This window comes from Arvicola amphibius, chromosome 5, assembly GCF_903992535.2.
Source record: "Arvicola amphibius chromosome 5, mArvAmp1.2, whole genome shotgun sequence".
Lineage (NCBI taxonomy): Eukaryota > Metazoa > Chordata > Mammalia > Rodentia > Cricetidae > Arvicola > Arvicola amphibius.
The window spans coordinates 62,029,574-62,043,665 of record NC_052051.1 but is presented as its reverse complement, the minus strand read 5'-3'; the positions used below and the strand labels follow the sequence as shown (position 1 = coordinate 62,043,665).

General features: G+C 43.5%; 1 protein-coding gene across 3 annotated transcripts in view; it reads left to right on the top strand.

Moving 5' to 3' along the window:
- The window catches only part of Fmn1 (formin 1), a 330,990-nt gene that overhangs the window by 197,721 nt on the left and 119,177 nt on the right, over window positions 1–14,092 (top strand). For all 3 annotated transcript variants that reach the window (XM_038330188.1, XM_038330186.1, XM_038330189.1), the window contains 2 exons: window positions 9,915–9,976; window positions 11,503–11,591. In XM_038330188.1, coding sequence (XP_038186116.1) covers window positions 9,915–9,976; window positions 11,503–11,591 — 151 coding nt within the window. The remainder of the gene's footprint in view (window positions 1–9,914; window positions 9,977–11,502; window positions 11,592–14,092) is intronic.

The window sequence follows — 14,092 nt, the reverse complement described above, 5'->3', positions numbered from 1 at the left end:
ATTTAGAAGCATCTGGCATGTGTGGACACAGTGACTGCCTACATGATTGCAAATTAGTGTTTTCATTCCATGGTAGTAATTTCCTCTTATTCTCATCCCAGGGGAGATGGAAAATTGCTGATGACTATTCTTGATACAAACCTCCATATGCCTTGCAATGGACTAGATTCCAGAAGCCTCCTGGCACTCATTTGGAATTTCCCGCACACTCAGAACTTATATTTATAATATTTAATCTAATACCAAAATAAAACATTTTTCATTCGCGTTCCTACTGGTCTGGTCAGAGGGTTCAGCTGCATTGTGTCGTAGCCTCTCTGTGCCAGTCTCAGCGTGAGAATGGAAGGCCACTTAAGGGAGGCTCCCAACTTGGAACCTACATCCCACAGTACCCACCCACCGGACCTCGTTGCTTTGCTCTAATAAGTTACAGAAATCCATGTCAGTACTAAGGGGAGTTTTCAAAAATGAATCTGATCGGGCATTGGGTATACATACACCATAGGTCATTGAAGACTTCCCTGAGAAAAATCTCACCGTAGCGTAAGAATCTCTGCTCCAAAGGTTTTCAGTCTCCAAATCATCCTTGCCGAGAACCCTTCCCATCTGGTGTTTTAGAACACAGTTGTCAAAGCGTACCTTCTAATATGTGTGCTACACAGTGCGTGGCAGAGCTAGCACCCACATTCTGAAGCCTAGACAATCCCGATTCAAATCGCAAGGTTTTAAATGTCTTGCTAATTGTGATGGCTTCACACTCTCATTTGGATGCAATTATGATAGAAAGGTGGAAACTTCTGTGGGGCTTATGGGATACAGTTCCTTGGCAACCCTGCTTTGATTGTCCTTTTTACTCGGTTCTGTGGACAATAAAGACAAAGTTTCCCGTCATCCTCTTACCGTCAGTGTAGGGCTTCTCTGTAGGAACCTCATAACCTACTTGTTTACATTGGGAACTTTAATTAGAAATAGACATTAGAATTTAAAAATGAACTTCATTTAAATTGTTCTCTTTGTTCTCCCCAACCCAAATCATAACATACTGAAAGCAAACAAGTGCAGCTGTCACCTACTGGAGGAGCCACCGTAAGTGGCTTGTGGACATGGTGGCATACCAACCCCATGACAAGGCCGGTGTCAATCAATTCATTAAGCACTGATAGAGGCCAATTTAGAAAATTAGGAAACGTAAATGGTCTTTCTACCGCTTCCCTGCCCTACCTTTTCTTTCCTCCCACGGAGTCTGACACACCTCAGCAGTGGGGCTGCCCTCGCCTGCCTCCTTCTAAGCCATTATCCATCCCTTCAATAGCAGGATGGAGTCAGAAAGTGGGGGCCGGTCCCCCTTTATTCTTTTCCTTCAGGCAATCTGCTGAGACCGTCCAATCTGCCAGGAATGTAATTTGGCTTAAAAGAGCAGAACGAATGGAGGGCCAGAAGCAGCTTAACCCAAACTGTTTCTCATTCCACCGCCCTCCAGAGAATAGAGGGGATGCAGGCAGGGAAGTTTTGTGAATTCTACACCCTGTGCCCTTCTTTGAGGTTTGAACCATGGACAATTCTAATTGTAGCTACAGGATGGTATCTTGGGGCATGGTACATGCCTGAGCTTAGGGGAAAGTTGGGACTTTTGTGTTATAAGATTGAATGATTTTGAGGTTTTAGGATAGATGAGCTAAAAAGAAAAAAAATAGTCCCTTTGGTGACCATTTCCACTTTCCCCAGACAGCCCATATTTACTGTGTCTTTCACACTTGCCTCTCATTTCATCAGAGCCTAAATTAAGGTCTTTGTCAACTACTGTTATACTCTGCCAGGCATTCAAAAGTGTGGTAAAGACTGAAAATTGCATTCCCTTGATATTACTTATTCTTTTGGTATCTGGAGGTAACTCCATGTTTATTCTTCAATGTGTTTTTGCTCCCCTTTTAGTAAATTTTGACCTGTAAGAATCCCAGTCATTTCTATATATTTTATTTCAGATAAAGCCTTTTCAAACTCTCACTTCCTCCCTCCTGGAAATTCTGCGGAAGGGAGCTCAGCTGGAACACAGATTCTTCAGAATAGCTTCAGTTATGAAAAGATTGACATTAGGTCATTGCGTTAGAGAAACTGAATTGTTAAAGTTAGCACTGGAGATAGTAAAATATTAGTGAATATGGGTGTTTGTAATATATATTGATTTTTATAACATACGCCGCCTGAGATTCCCGTCAGACACCTTTATTTGTATAAAAGCATGTAGTGCCATTCAGAGCACAAGGTTTCTCTGTAGCCTTCTGTCTGCTGGTTGGTGGCTCATTACCTTAGGAGCATTTAGTCTGTTTTTAGGTTACCCTGTTTGTTGTTTTAATGTCTTTTCCAATGGTAAAGGTTGTCCCCATAAAGAGTGGAAGATGTCGTCTTGCTCAGGTAAATTTCTATTTCACTGGAGGGTGGTGGATGACTGCAGGATAGAACTTGAGGAATCCAGCTGAGTGATGTCGTACCTCAATTTTATCGCTGATAAAAACCCAGGCGGCAGCATCGCCTTCTTCAGTTTGGTGTGAACCACTTTGAGCAATGCTCACAGAGGAAGCTTGAAGTAATCATTGACTGCTAATCCTCTGGAAAGTCCGCCCACTGTCCCTACCCTCTAATGTAATGGACAGAGCTTTCTTTAAGCTCCTTTCTGGTGGGCGCCCTGGAGCATCTCATTTGGACATTAGCATCAAGCAAGGGTCTGTGTGGATCTGTGTCTACATAGGCTCGCTGGGTGCCGGGGGGGGGGGGGAAGAAACACGGTGACTTGGGCTGGGGCGGGGGTGAGGCAGCCTGAGGAAAGGTTCCAGAGGAATTTTGCTACTGTGAAGAAGAGACTTGTCGCTGGGCCCTTCAGTGGGGGCAGGAGGTCTCACCTCAGAATTGTTCTTCCACACTCTGGCTCCACACTCCTCTCTGCTACCCCATCCCTTCCTCTCGCCATATGGATCCCACCTCCCTCCCAGTGGTGGCTTCTGTAGTTGGTAGACAAGGCTGTAAGAAGACCTTGTCCTCTCTTCAGTACTCAGATTCTGTCACTGCCCTCCCTTGAATCCCATCACACTTCACTTTTCTTTGGTTGAGCCTGAGAGAGTAATATGGTTTTTTTGCAATTTGGGGGGAGAGGTATACAGAGTTTTCAAAATCCAAATTCTTCTGTACCAATTTCTCATTCTTTTCTCTTTTATTCACCAGTGACTTTTCTTGATCATTAAAAAAGAAATTGAGTAATTTGGGGGAAACGACGAAGTTTTATATTGGTCGCTTAGCAGTTAGCACTGCCAACAAAACCATGTTCACTAACAAAGGCAACTTATTTTGTCAGTCTTTCCTTTCCAGCTGATAAAAACATCTAAGTCATTTGTGCTTGTTACAGGTCACCCTGTACAGGGTAATCTTGTCAGCTACTTATGTAATACAAATGATTATACAAAGAAATAAAGTGGGCTGCATAAGAATTATTTTACAAACCTATCTGTCTGTGGCATCTCTGTCCTTTAGATAACCAGATTTTCCTTGGCTAGTCTATAAGAAAGGCATGTGTCATCTCTCTTCCAAAGCTCTTGCATGGAGGTGATTCTTCAGTCAAAATGAACATCTCCCAAGCTGGAAACGTATCTTAATAGTAGAGTACTTCTAAGCAGGGGCAAACTCCAGCACCATCAAAAGAAAACGGAAGAACAAGCATTCTTGTGAGAAGTCTCTCTCCTTGTCTTTCTTTGTTCTCCTAATAACACACCTTCCAAACAGCAACCACACTGTTGATTTAGACACGGTACCCTCAGAGAGAGAGAGAGCTCTGGAGGGCTGAGAGAACTTGTAGGTTCTTCCTCCTTCTCCAACAGAAGAGCCAGCGAGGGATTTGCCTGTTGTAAGACCCTGACCTGCGCATGTGCCTCAAGCAGGCGCATAGTTTTTATGTGTGCCTGTTAGTTTGAATTTGTGATACCGGCCTGCTTTTTGTCCCTGCTGACGGTTATTATATCTTAATGGGCGAAACACTACTCTAATGACCCTTGTGTATATAATCCTGGGAGCACAGAGCAGGCACCAGAGGACCACATAAAAATGTTTGCCTCAATTTCCCTGCGAAAAAAAGAAGCCCAGAAACCAGACTTGACCAAGGAATGGATTTTTTAAAGGGAAAGGAACCCAATAAAATTACCAGCTTTTCACAGCGTGTGTCTCCTTCCTTTTGACATATTGTGAGGTGTAGGTGAAATATTCTACCCGAACTGACAGTGTGAGGTGGGGACTACTGGGGAGGGAGGGAGATAAAAGTAAAAGCCACCAGCCATGATTGATATGGCAGTAGCTCAGAGCTGCTGGGGTCTCCCCTTTGTGGATTTGACACTTCACCTTTCTGACACCGTCTGCAGGAGTGTTGGAATAATGAGCCCTTTGCAGATGGAACCGGAGCTACGGTTACTTGGGGTTACTGTACTGAAGCTCTGCGGCTGGCTAGAGACTTGTGCAGGCAGGCAGTTTGATTCGGTTTGTAAGGTGAAAGGTGAACACCTATTTTTGAGACAGGCAAATGGCAGAGAGAAAGAGAGAGGAGTGTGTTTGTTTGTTTGTTTATTCATGTATTTGCTGTTTGTTGTTACTGTTTTGTGGTACTACCGGGTGATCCCGTGGCCTCGCATGCGTTAGGCGAGCCCTTTGTTGACCTATGTCTGAAGTCAAGGATGCATATTTCCTAGTAGAAAATGGAGGACAAAGCAATCTGATTCTAGAGAATTCCACAGATGATTTAATCAAAGACTGTGCTCACCACTTAACTCATCTCTTAAGTTCTTGTAATGGCTTCTAAGTTGGATATAAATGCTTGTGGGTGATTGGGTCATTTATTGATTTTGTATTTTAAGAACTCTCTGACATACGGATCCTGCCACCCCCACCCCGCCAGCACTAGACTACATTTGGTGAATAGGAAACTGAATTATGTCTATGGATGACAGCTCTCCGCAGAGACCTAGAGGTTTTAGGTTTTAGACCTGTGGCCAAGCCTTCCTTTCGTGGGTGTTCAATAGGAAGGAAAAATAGAAATAATTTAATCTTTTGAAAGATCTCAGGATCAACCAGATAATCTCTTGAGACTGCTTCCTCTGTCTTTAGATTTTATTTTAATCATAGTTAACCTATAGTTCTATACCTAGTTAACACGAGGATTTACTGGAAACATGTCAATGGGGCCAAACTCTTTATATTCATTTTTCTTTAGCATTCCCTTTCTTCTGATCCCCCCACCCCGCCCATGGGCCCTGGAGAAAGATCTGTTCTGTTCCATCCACCTATGGGCCCTGGGAGAAAGATCTGTTTTGTCTACTTCTATGGAGATAGCATGGGGGTTTTTCTAAAGCCTCAATGTGGTTTCACCTCCCAGTTCCCTGAGTCTCCAGAATCAAAGGTAACTCCAGAGAGTACCTCACCCACTTCCCTGTTTTTTCTGTCTGTGCCCTTTAGGTTTTTCACACCTTAGTCACTGCATTGGGTGCTAAACTCTCCAAATGCTGGCCCGTCCAGTAGATTCCGCAGCACAGAACTGCCCAGCAGATCCTGGTACTCATCCAGCACATTGCGGGTCCTTTAACAAGGCTCTACTTCTACAAGGTCTCATCCTCCACTATGTGCAGACCCATCTCCTCAGTCCCTTTAGTTAATTCTTTGCAAGCCGAATTACTTGCCATTTCTAGAGGGTTCTGTGACCCTGTCTGCATCTCCTTTCACTGTCCCATATCCTTTCATTTTGTGTTCCCTGGGATTTATTGTAAGTTTAGAAATTGTCTTTGCCTGGCAAGAGTTTGCCTTAATGAATGATGATTAACAAATGGAGTTCAGGAATCTGCCTGAAACAATAGACCAGTTAACTTGAACTGGAAATTTTTATTCTAAGGTGACTTTTAAAAAAAAAAAAAAAAGAAAGAAAGAAAAAATTATCTGAAGGTGTAATGATGGGAGCAGCACCTGTCTTATTCGTACTTTAATGACTAGAAAACCATTTATTAAATTAATTTTGTCTTTCAGTATTGAGGACTACAGTTTACCTATAGTAAGAGAGTGACTGAACATGGTGATTGTGAAACCCAATCAAACAAACCTAGAGTTTTGGAAAAGAATAATTAAGAAGGAGCACAGCAAACTGAATTCAAATGTTCTGATTTGTCTAAGTCTTGCCCATCTTCACCTCAGTGTCCCTATGTATTTTCAAGACCCAAAGCTCTCCTCATCCAGAAACTTGCCTCTTATCGGCGAGGTTCAGTCTGTGTGAGCCCTGTAGCCCCTCCATCTCTCTCCCGCTTGCCCCCACTCCCCCCTCCCACACACACACACAGACACGCACCACACTGGTTTGTGCCCCTTTCATTCCGGGAAGAGTGGCCAAGGTGCCTAAGGAACTATCCCTGACTCCAGGGCTCTCCCAGTCTAGTGCAGGAGAGAAGCTATTGCATACTTGGCATGCTGCACATTTTATCATTACACTGTCTCTATCGCATTTAAAATATAGCGAAGTCCTGTGGCAGACCAAGGGCCCTCTACCCTGGAATTCAAGAGTGTCCTTCCAGGGCAGGGAATTTCTGAGTACTGGGCCTTGGTAGATAGGGTGTGGAAAGGGGGGAACCCAAGGTATCATAAGAGATGGGGAGTTACATCTGAGATGCATGGAGGAGGAGGAGGAGGAGTCAGAGATGAGACTACAGGAGTACACGAAGGACAGAATGAGTTTGAAAACAGGACAAGGAATTAAGGCTTTATCCAATATTTGAAAGAGAGGCAACTGAAGTGTTGTAAACAGCAAGTAATCTTGAGGCGTGTGTTAAAGGAAACTGTTGGTTACAGCTCCTTGTTAGGTCATTTGCTTAGCATGCGCTAGGTGCTAGGTTCAGTCTCTGGCCTTGCAAAGAAACAAGCCAACAGCTAACTAGCAGACAAACTAACTAGCTGATTAACTCAGTACTTAATCATTCTTTCCACTCATGACTTAAACAGCTAGCAAACTAACTAACTCTGGTTCTATAATTAAGGATGGCCTGAGGGAAGGACTGAACTTAGAAATAAGCGTTAGGGTATATCGATAGGTCTGGATGTACTAAATTTCCTTTAAGATACTTACACGGTATTCTTTATAACTTGGAGAAGGCCGAGTCTATACGTGTCATGTTAATTAAACTTTTTGAGTTACACCTCAGTTGGATTCGGACGGGAAGATCCAAGAGGGTTTCCTGGCAAAAAAAAAACCAAACAAACAAACAAACAAACAAAAACAAAAAAAAAAAAAAAAAAAACAACCACCTGAAACACCAAAGAATTACGGAAGCTATACTTAGAGCATGAATTTCTGGTAGTCCCAAGTCTTCAGCTTCTTAGAGGTTGAGAGAGAGGATTAGCAAGCTTGTACACACATAGCAATGCATATTTGAAGTCATGATCACCATAGACCTTTCTTAGGTTCTGGCATGAGCTTCTATTTTATATGTTGTGGCAACCTCATATATGGCCTCACTCAGTATCTTCAGTGAGGGGTGAAGGGTGTCAGGTCTGTCTTATAGCTATCCTCAGGTCCCAGCGACCTACCGGTAACATTAGCCCATAGCTTGGAGAATGTTAGGTTTGTTCATGAGCGTCATCCCACCCACTCAGTCCCACTCCAGAAGAATCTTGCTTTTGCAGTTACCTCTCCCTGGAATATTTTCCTGCCAAGTTATTCACAAAATTGACCTTTTTAAGTCTTTCATGTCAGCTCCCTCAGGAAACTTTTCATGATCATGTTATGTCTTCTTATAGACATTTGTCTGTTATTTCTTTTTCCTGTTCGTTTGGATGCTAAGGATCAGACCCAGGAATCCATGCATGCTAAGCTGCAACTAGCCTATTCCCCTAGCCCAGTTTACTGCCTTTAAAGTTTATTGCCACCTGCAACTGTGCATTTATTATCTTTATCCCTCAATCTAAGATATTAATTTCATGAGATTCAATACTTTTGTCTTAGATAGCCATGACCCTTGAAAACAATTTCTGAAAGCTGATTTTCGTGCTCAATCAACAGATGATTACTCGGGGCCTAGGAGGATGAATGGGTGAATAAAAGTCTCCAGAACCCCGCCTGTTTCTGGCCCCATCCCATCTTCATATTTTCTTTTTGCTTCCTGGTACACAGAAATACAAACCACTGAACCATGTATCTGGGGTCGAAGCTGACTAACTCTTTCAAACCAAGAACTTGCTCAGGGTGGAAAAACCCCAGATCTCTCTTTCTTGGTGACAGAGATTTTTTGATTCAGGCTCCAAGCTCAGAAACAGTACTCAGGGTGCATTGATTTTTTTTTAAGCAGTCATTCCTTTAAAATCTATCTTTAAATATGTGCCTTCTCTTATTCATTCATATCAGCTAATTTTTAAAGCAGCATATTGGAGTTTATATAAAAGAGACATTGTTCCTGGCCTTTTCTATTTGCCAGTGTTTAAAACATCAGCCATTTAGATCGTCCATCTGACCAATTAGTGAATCTCTATTATCTCCACAAACAATACACCAGTCCTGAGACACTAAGTTCTTTCATTCTTATCCCAAATCACATTTTTTTTTTCTGATGGCGGGGGTCACACTGACTTTCCTGGTTCCTTAGTAGAATCTTGTCAGTAATCTTCTAATCGCCCCTGCCCTCCATCCACAAGTCTAGAAATAATTTGTGGATGAGGGTCTAAGTTAGAGAAGGTAGGTGCAAAGCACTTTTAAGTATTCCTCTTGGTGTTCTGGGTAGGAATGTGCCCTAGGCTCAGGTAACTAATTTTATTGAAGTGTTTGAATGCCTTCATATATGAGTCTAAATGATAGGAGGAAGAAAAAAAAATTCAGAAGCAACCTGCCCCTCACCTCATTCTCTACATTCTCCAGGGAAGCCTGGTGTAATGGAAGGAACGAACGACTTAGAGAGCAGAACTTTAAGGCATTCTAAGCATCACTGGTTGGTTTAATAAAATTAATTAGCCTGCCACAGAGAAAATTTACTAGCACGCTGGTTAATTTCACAATGTAAAGTCAGGGAAGAGAGGTAGCACTGAGGGGACAAACCTTATTAGTTTTGAATAATTATTTAAAGATGTGGGCCCTGCCAATTTCAAACACTTTGATAGCCAATTCCATTAGAGCTTTAAAAAATCTGTCGCATGTGTATCCTAGCGTGTATGGGAAGGAACCTCCACAGATGAAATCATAAGCACATTAACTAAAGGCAAAATAACTCATTTAAGATACAGAACCAAAGGCAGAATCCTAATTAAAAAAAAAAAAAACATGGAAATAAAAACTTACCTTGGTGCTGGCTCATGGGAGGTTTCTGTGATCTTAATTCGCTATTGACGCAATGATTATTCTTTCTTGTCTTTTTAATCCAAACAAGATGTTTGCGGCGGCCACAGAAAGGTGCCTGGAATCACATGCTTGAATTCATTTAATTTGCCAACATCGTCCTTTTTTCTTCTCTTTCCCTTCCTGGTAATGGGCAAGAGTCAATTCTTCTACATTAAGTGCTAAATCTCTTCAATTACCAGCCGGGAAGAAAGATTTAAAATTGTGCTTCCAACCTCCAAACTGATTTAGTTTAAAAGCTCAAACCCTTCTCCTGTGGAGCCTAAATTAAAAGACAAAAAGGACTCAAAGCCTGAAGAATTAAATAAGGCAGGGCTAACACTCAGGCCGGCCAGAGGGACAATTTTGAGTTTGCTTTTAAATGAACCCCCATGGAATGAAAGGAAGGGGAACAGGAACAAGCTGCCAGGCAGAACCTGTGTAGGAAGTGCAGGCCGATATTGTGGGGAAGCTGGGCCTGGGGTGAACATTGGTGGGGGATCAAGTCAAAACCTTACTCCTTTCTCTCTTTTTTTTTCGACAGCCATATTTAACGTGGATGACTCTGTGGTTGACCTAGAGACCCTGGCAGCCTTGTATGAAAATGTGAGTGTCAAATGCATACAGAACTGAGTTTTTGTCTTTCTTTCTAGCCTAAACATCACCGAGCCATTGGTGTTCTTTGGTAGTCAGAATCTGAACCCCACAGAAGCCTTATTCAATAGAAAAAGGTCAGGTAGAATAAGAATTTGAGGGGCTGGAGAATTGGCTCAGAGGTTAAGAGCACTAGCTGCTCTTCCAGAGGTCCTGAGTTCAATTCCCAGAAACCACATGGTGGCTCACAACCATCTATAATGAGATCTGGGTGCCTCTTCTGGTGTATATATGTTAACAGAACATTGTATGCATAATAAATAAATAAATCTTTTTTAAAAAAAAAGAATTTGATCAAGCAACCTGTGAGTTCTCATGGAGCCCAAATCACATCCCAGAAAGCCAAGTCACACAGTTTGGGAACGTTGTGAATCATGTGTAAGAAACATCACTGTAATGCACAAAATCTTTGTGAGTGGGAATAGTGAGCGGGATCCATAGGCCCTTGTGAGGTGATGATACTGGAGAATCATGGTTGTCATCTGCTCTGTTCATTGACTGTTAGGGTGCAGAAGTATGGGTGGAACTGGATTCTCTAAGCCATGGCAATTCTCACATAACTGCATGGGCTCCGTGACATGCTATGGTCATTCAGCTCACAGGATGCTTGAGTTAAACATGTACGTGCGTGGGGACCTTAAATTTCCATAGGCTAGTATAGCCCAACGAGCTCACCAGTTTCCTGCATATTCTCACATTCTTCACGTATGTAAGAAATTATTTAGTACTGAGTGAGAGGTTTTTTGCATCTCCCTATCCACATAGTACTCATGAATAAACCCAGAGCCTTACAAGTATCCGACCATTGGAAGTTAGTGGTGCATTTATTGAGTGCCTGGAAGGCAGTGTGAGGACTCTGAATCCAAAACTCATTACCAGTATATTAGTGCAAACCTTAGGGAGTTTCCTCTGAAAAATGAGGATATGGTAATTGATGGCATAGAACTCTATCAAACAAGGTGCCTTCTGATGCTTTCTGTTGTTACCATGATTTCAAAAGTATGCGTATGGCCAGTAGAGGAAGTCTGTTACACAACTGGAAATGTTGGGCAAATTTTAAAGCATGTTACTAAATGCCTAAATGAGTAGTGTAAACAACACATACTTATTAAAATCAGAAAAAGTGAAAGTGGCGACTACTAATAATCGCTTGGGAAGCCCATATAAGGTAGGACCACAGTTCTGGAGAAGAGACAGCTAAGGGCAGCCTGGCCTGCCACTGCCTACAGGAGATTCAAGCTGTCAACTCTCTCGACCTGTGCGTCTGGATGTGTGCACTTGTCACGACAGTTTACTTTAGCTAGTACCTGCCAAACTTGAACGTGTATCAGGATGACCTGGAAGGGGTTTCCAGGCCCAACCTGTGGCGTTCTTTAGGCCAGGGCTGCAGGGTGTGGGCTCAGAAATTGATGTCTATGGTCTTAGGCTGATTCACTTGACTGTGTGTGTTGTTTGCTTCTTTTCTCCTCCCGATGCAGCGAGCCCAAGAAGATGAACTGACTAGAATAAGAAAGTACTATGAGACCTCCAAAGAAGAAGACTTGAAGTTGCTGGACAAACCTGAACAGTAAGGAGCCTTGAATTACCTTTGGTTAGTCTGAAAGGGGTTCTACGAACTCCATCTGTCCACCTACCAGCTATGAATGTCAAGTCTAGATGGTACAGAGAGCTGAGTTACAACAGCGTCCTTCTGTGCCCTATTGCATCCAGCAGGATGACTCGGCTGCCGGGAAGGCTGCTGTGATCCTTGCTGTTGGATGCAGGGTGCCTCTCCCCCTGCTCTCACCCCACACCACTCCCATTTCTTTCTCGAGCAACTTAATTCCTCCTAGACTAAACATTTTAGCCAAAAGGGTAACTGAGGAAGGAAGAAGGCGTTGCTATTCTGCCTCAAGATTTGCTCATGTGTTAAAAAAGATGACAGCAGAGTCTCGGACCAAATTCAAACTGGTTTTCTTAAATGTCATGCTTGATAAACGTAGCCTGAACATGACAGGTTTCCCACAAACATCTCCTCCTTCTGTGTGGCTCACTCTTCTTTCCATTAATTCTCTCCCGTGGCTAGCTCTGGTTTGCAGTACTGTCTCCCATGCTTTGAGAACTTGGACCTCTGCTGCATAGCTGAGTGGCTTCCTGTTGGCTAGACCCTTGAGGTCTGCAAGCCCCAGATGAGTTCCTGAGAGTCCCCCACAACATATTAGGGACTAAGACTGCCATTGTGCCCTTAGTTTGGGGCTCTTGTGCCTGTTGCTACTGTGAGTGCTTCCTGTTCCATTCACGCCAACCTTCTGCAGCCAGGGACAGGCAGCTGCAGGAAGCAAAGAGAAAACAAATGAGATGGAGTGTAGCAGGCTACCCCTGCAGGCATCTGAGGTTCTGTCCTATACTCTGTACTCTGTGCCTTCTGTCTGGATGCCGCAGTTCTCATAGACAGACCCAGAAGGAAACATCTCTAAGTGATGGGCAAGGGAGTTTGTGAGAGATTTTAGGTTTGCCAAAAGTACTGTCAAACCTTGCTGATAACTTATGGACCTCAGAGGAAATCCTCTCATGTGGCTTTTAAAGCCGATCTGTAAAGCCTTAGAATATGTGTAGGTCAATTCCAATGGGATTCCACTGCCCTTTCGTCTCATTAGCATCAGACGTCAGGCTCACCGCCTCCACCACTGCTGATGCTGCTCACCTAGAAGTCAGATTCACTGACTGTGAATTCACTCTGTTACGTCGCTAATGGTCACAGGAAAAGTGACCAGTGGTGAGATATGTGGACACTGGCTCGGCCACTGCTGGTACTTAGAGATGGTGGGGCACAGCAAGCATTTAGACAGGATGAGTATGCAAAATGATGGAGTTGGCAAACTTTTCCTGTAAAAGACTAGATAATATTTTATACTTTATGGGTGAAAGGATCTCTCATGGGTCCTCAAGTCAGCCACTGCACCATCGTGGTTTCAAAGCAACCATGGGTAAGGCTATGAAAGCAAAGGGACACAGCTGGACATCAACTTTATATAGAATTGCCGAGATTTGAATTTCGTGTCATTTTACATGAAAAAAAAAGCTTCTATACTTTGTGCAATCATTTAAAGTATGAAAGCCATTCTTCGTTTCATGAGTCACATACATAGAAATGGCTGATTGGGTTTGGTCCATTAGTTCTAATTTGTCCACACTCAACCCACTTAGTAAAACCTGCTGTCGACCGAGAGGATGGGGTACAATGAAGCACTGATGTGAGAGGCATCCCTCTGCCCTTTGTGGTACAGCCTCTCAGCATCATTCCTCAACACTAATTGCCGGGGCACAGAATAATGGTGGCAACTAATTAGTGCACTGCTTATTATCTCCTGGCTCCACCGGTGATTTAGCTAGATAAGCATTTTCAAAGTTTGGGGGGCCGTTGTGCTGACTCCTGATCACTCACCACTATTGCCAGAGGCAGAGTTGCCTGTCATGTGGGGCTGCACAGGTGGCAGACAAGGCCGAGGGACTGGCATGGAGACGTAGAGAGGTTGCTGGACCCGAGCAGACCTCGCCTTTGTTCTCCGCGTCTCTGAAGGCAGCTCTTGTCTGATCTATGCCAGAGTCTGGTTCTCTGGTGATTTATTTGCCACTTATTCCCAGCGAGTGGACTATAAGCATGTTTTACATACTGGGAAATATGAATCATTGAGTCTAGCATTTCGGTTTCTTAAGAGTCGTGTGGTGCCCAGTCCTATAAATCACAGCATGGAGAGGCTGCCCTCATCACTCACCTCATCAGCTCTGACACCCCAATGCCAGATTTAGAAGGCCGTTTCTCACAGAGGTGTCATCTGCTTGAAACCTGGCTTTCTGAGAGTCACTCCTGCCAAGGATGTCCCTTGACTCCCCTGAGATGTGTTGGTGAGGGAGGATTTGGCACTCCTGGTTTGATCTGTTGACCACTTAGGCCCAAAGCTGGCCTCCTAAGGTCTGCAGAGAGGCTATTGTGCACATCACATAGGACCTTTCACTGGGTCCACAGCTAGCTACAGTGTTTATTGTTTTCCTTCCTGGGGTATAGGCTGCATGGTGAAATAATACCAT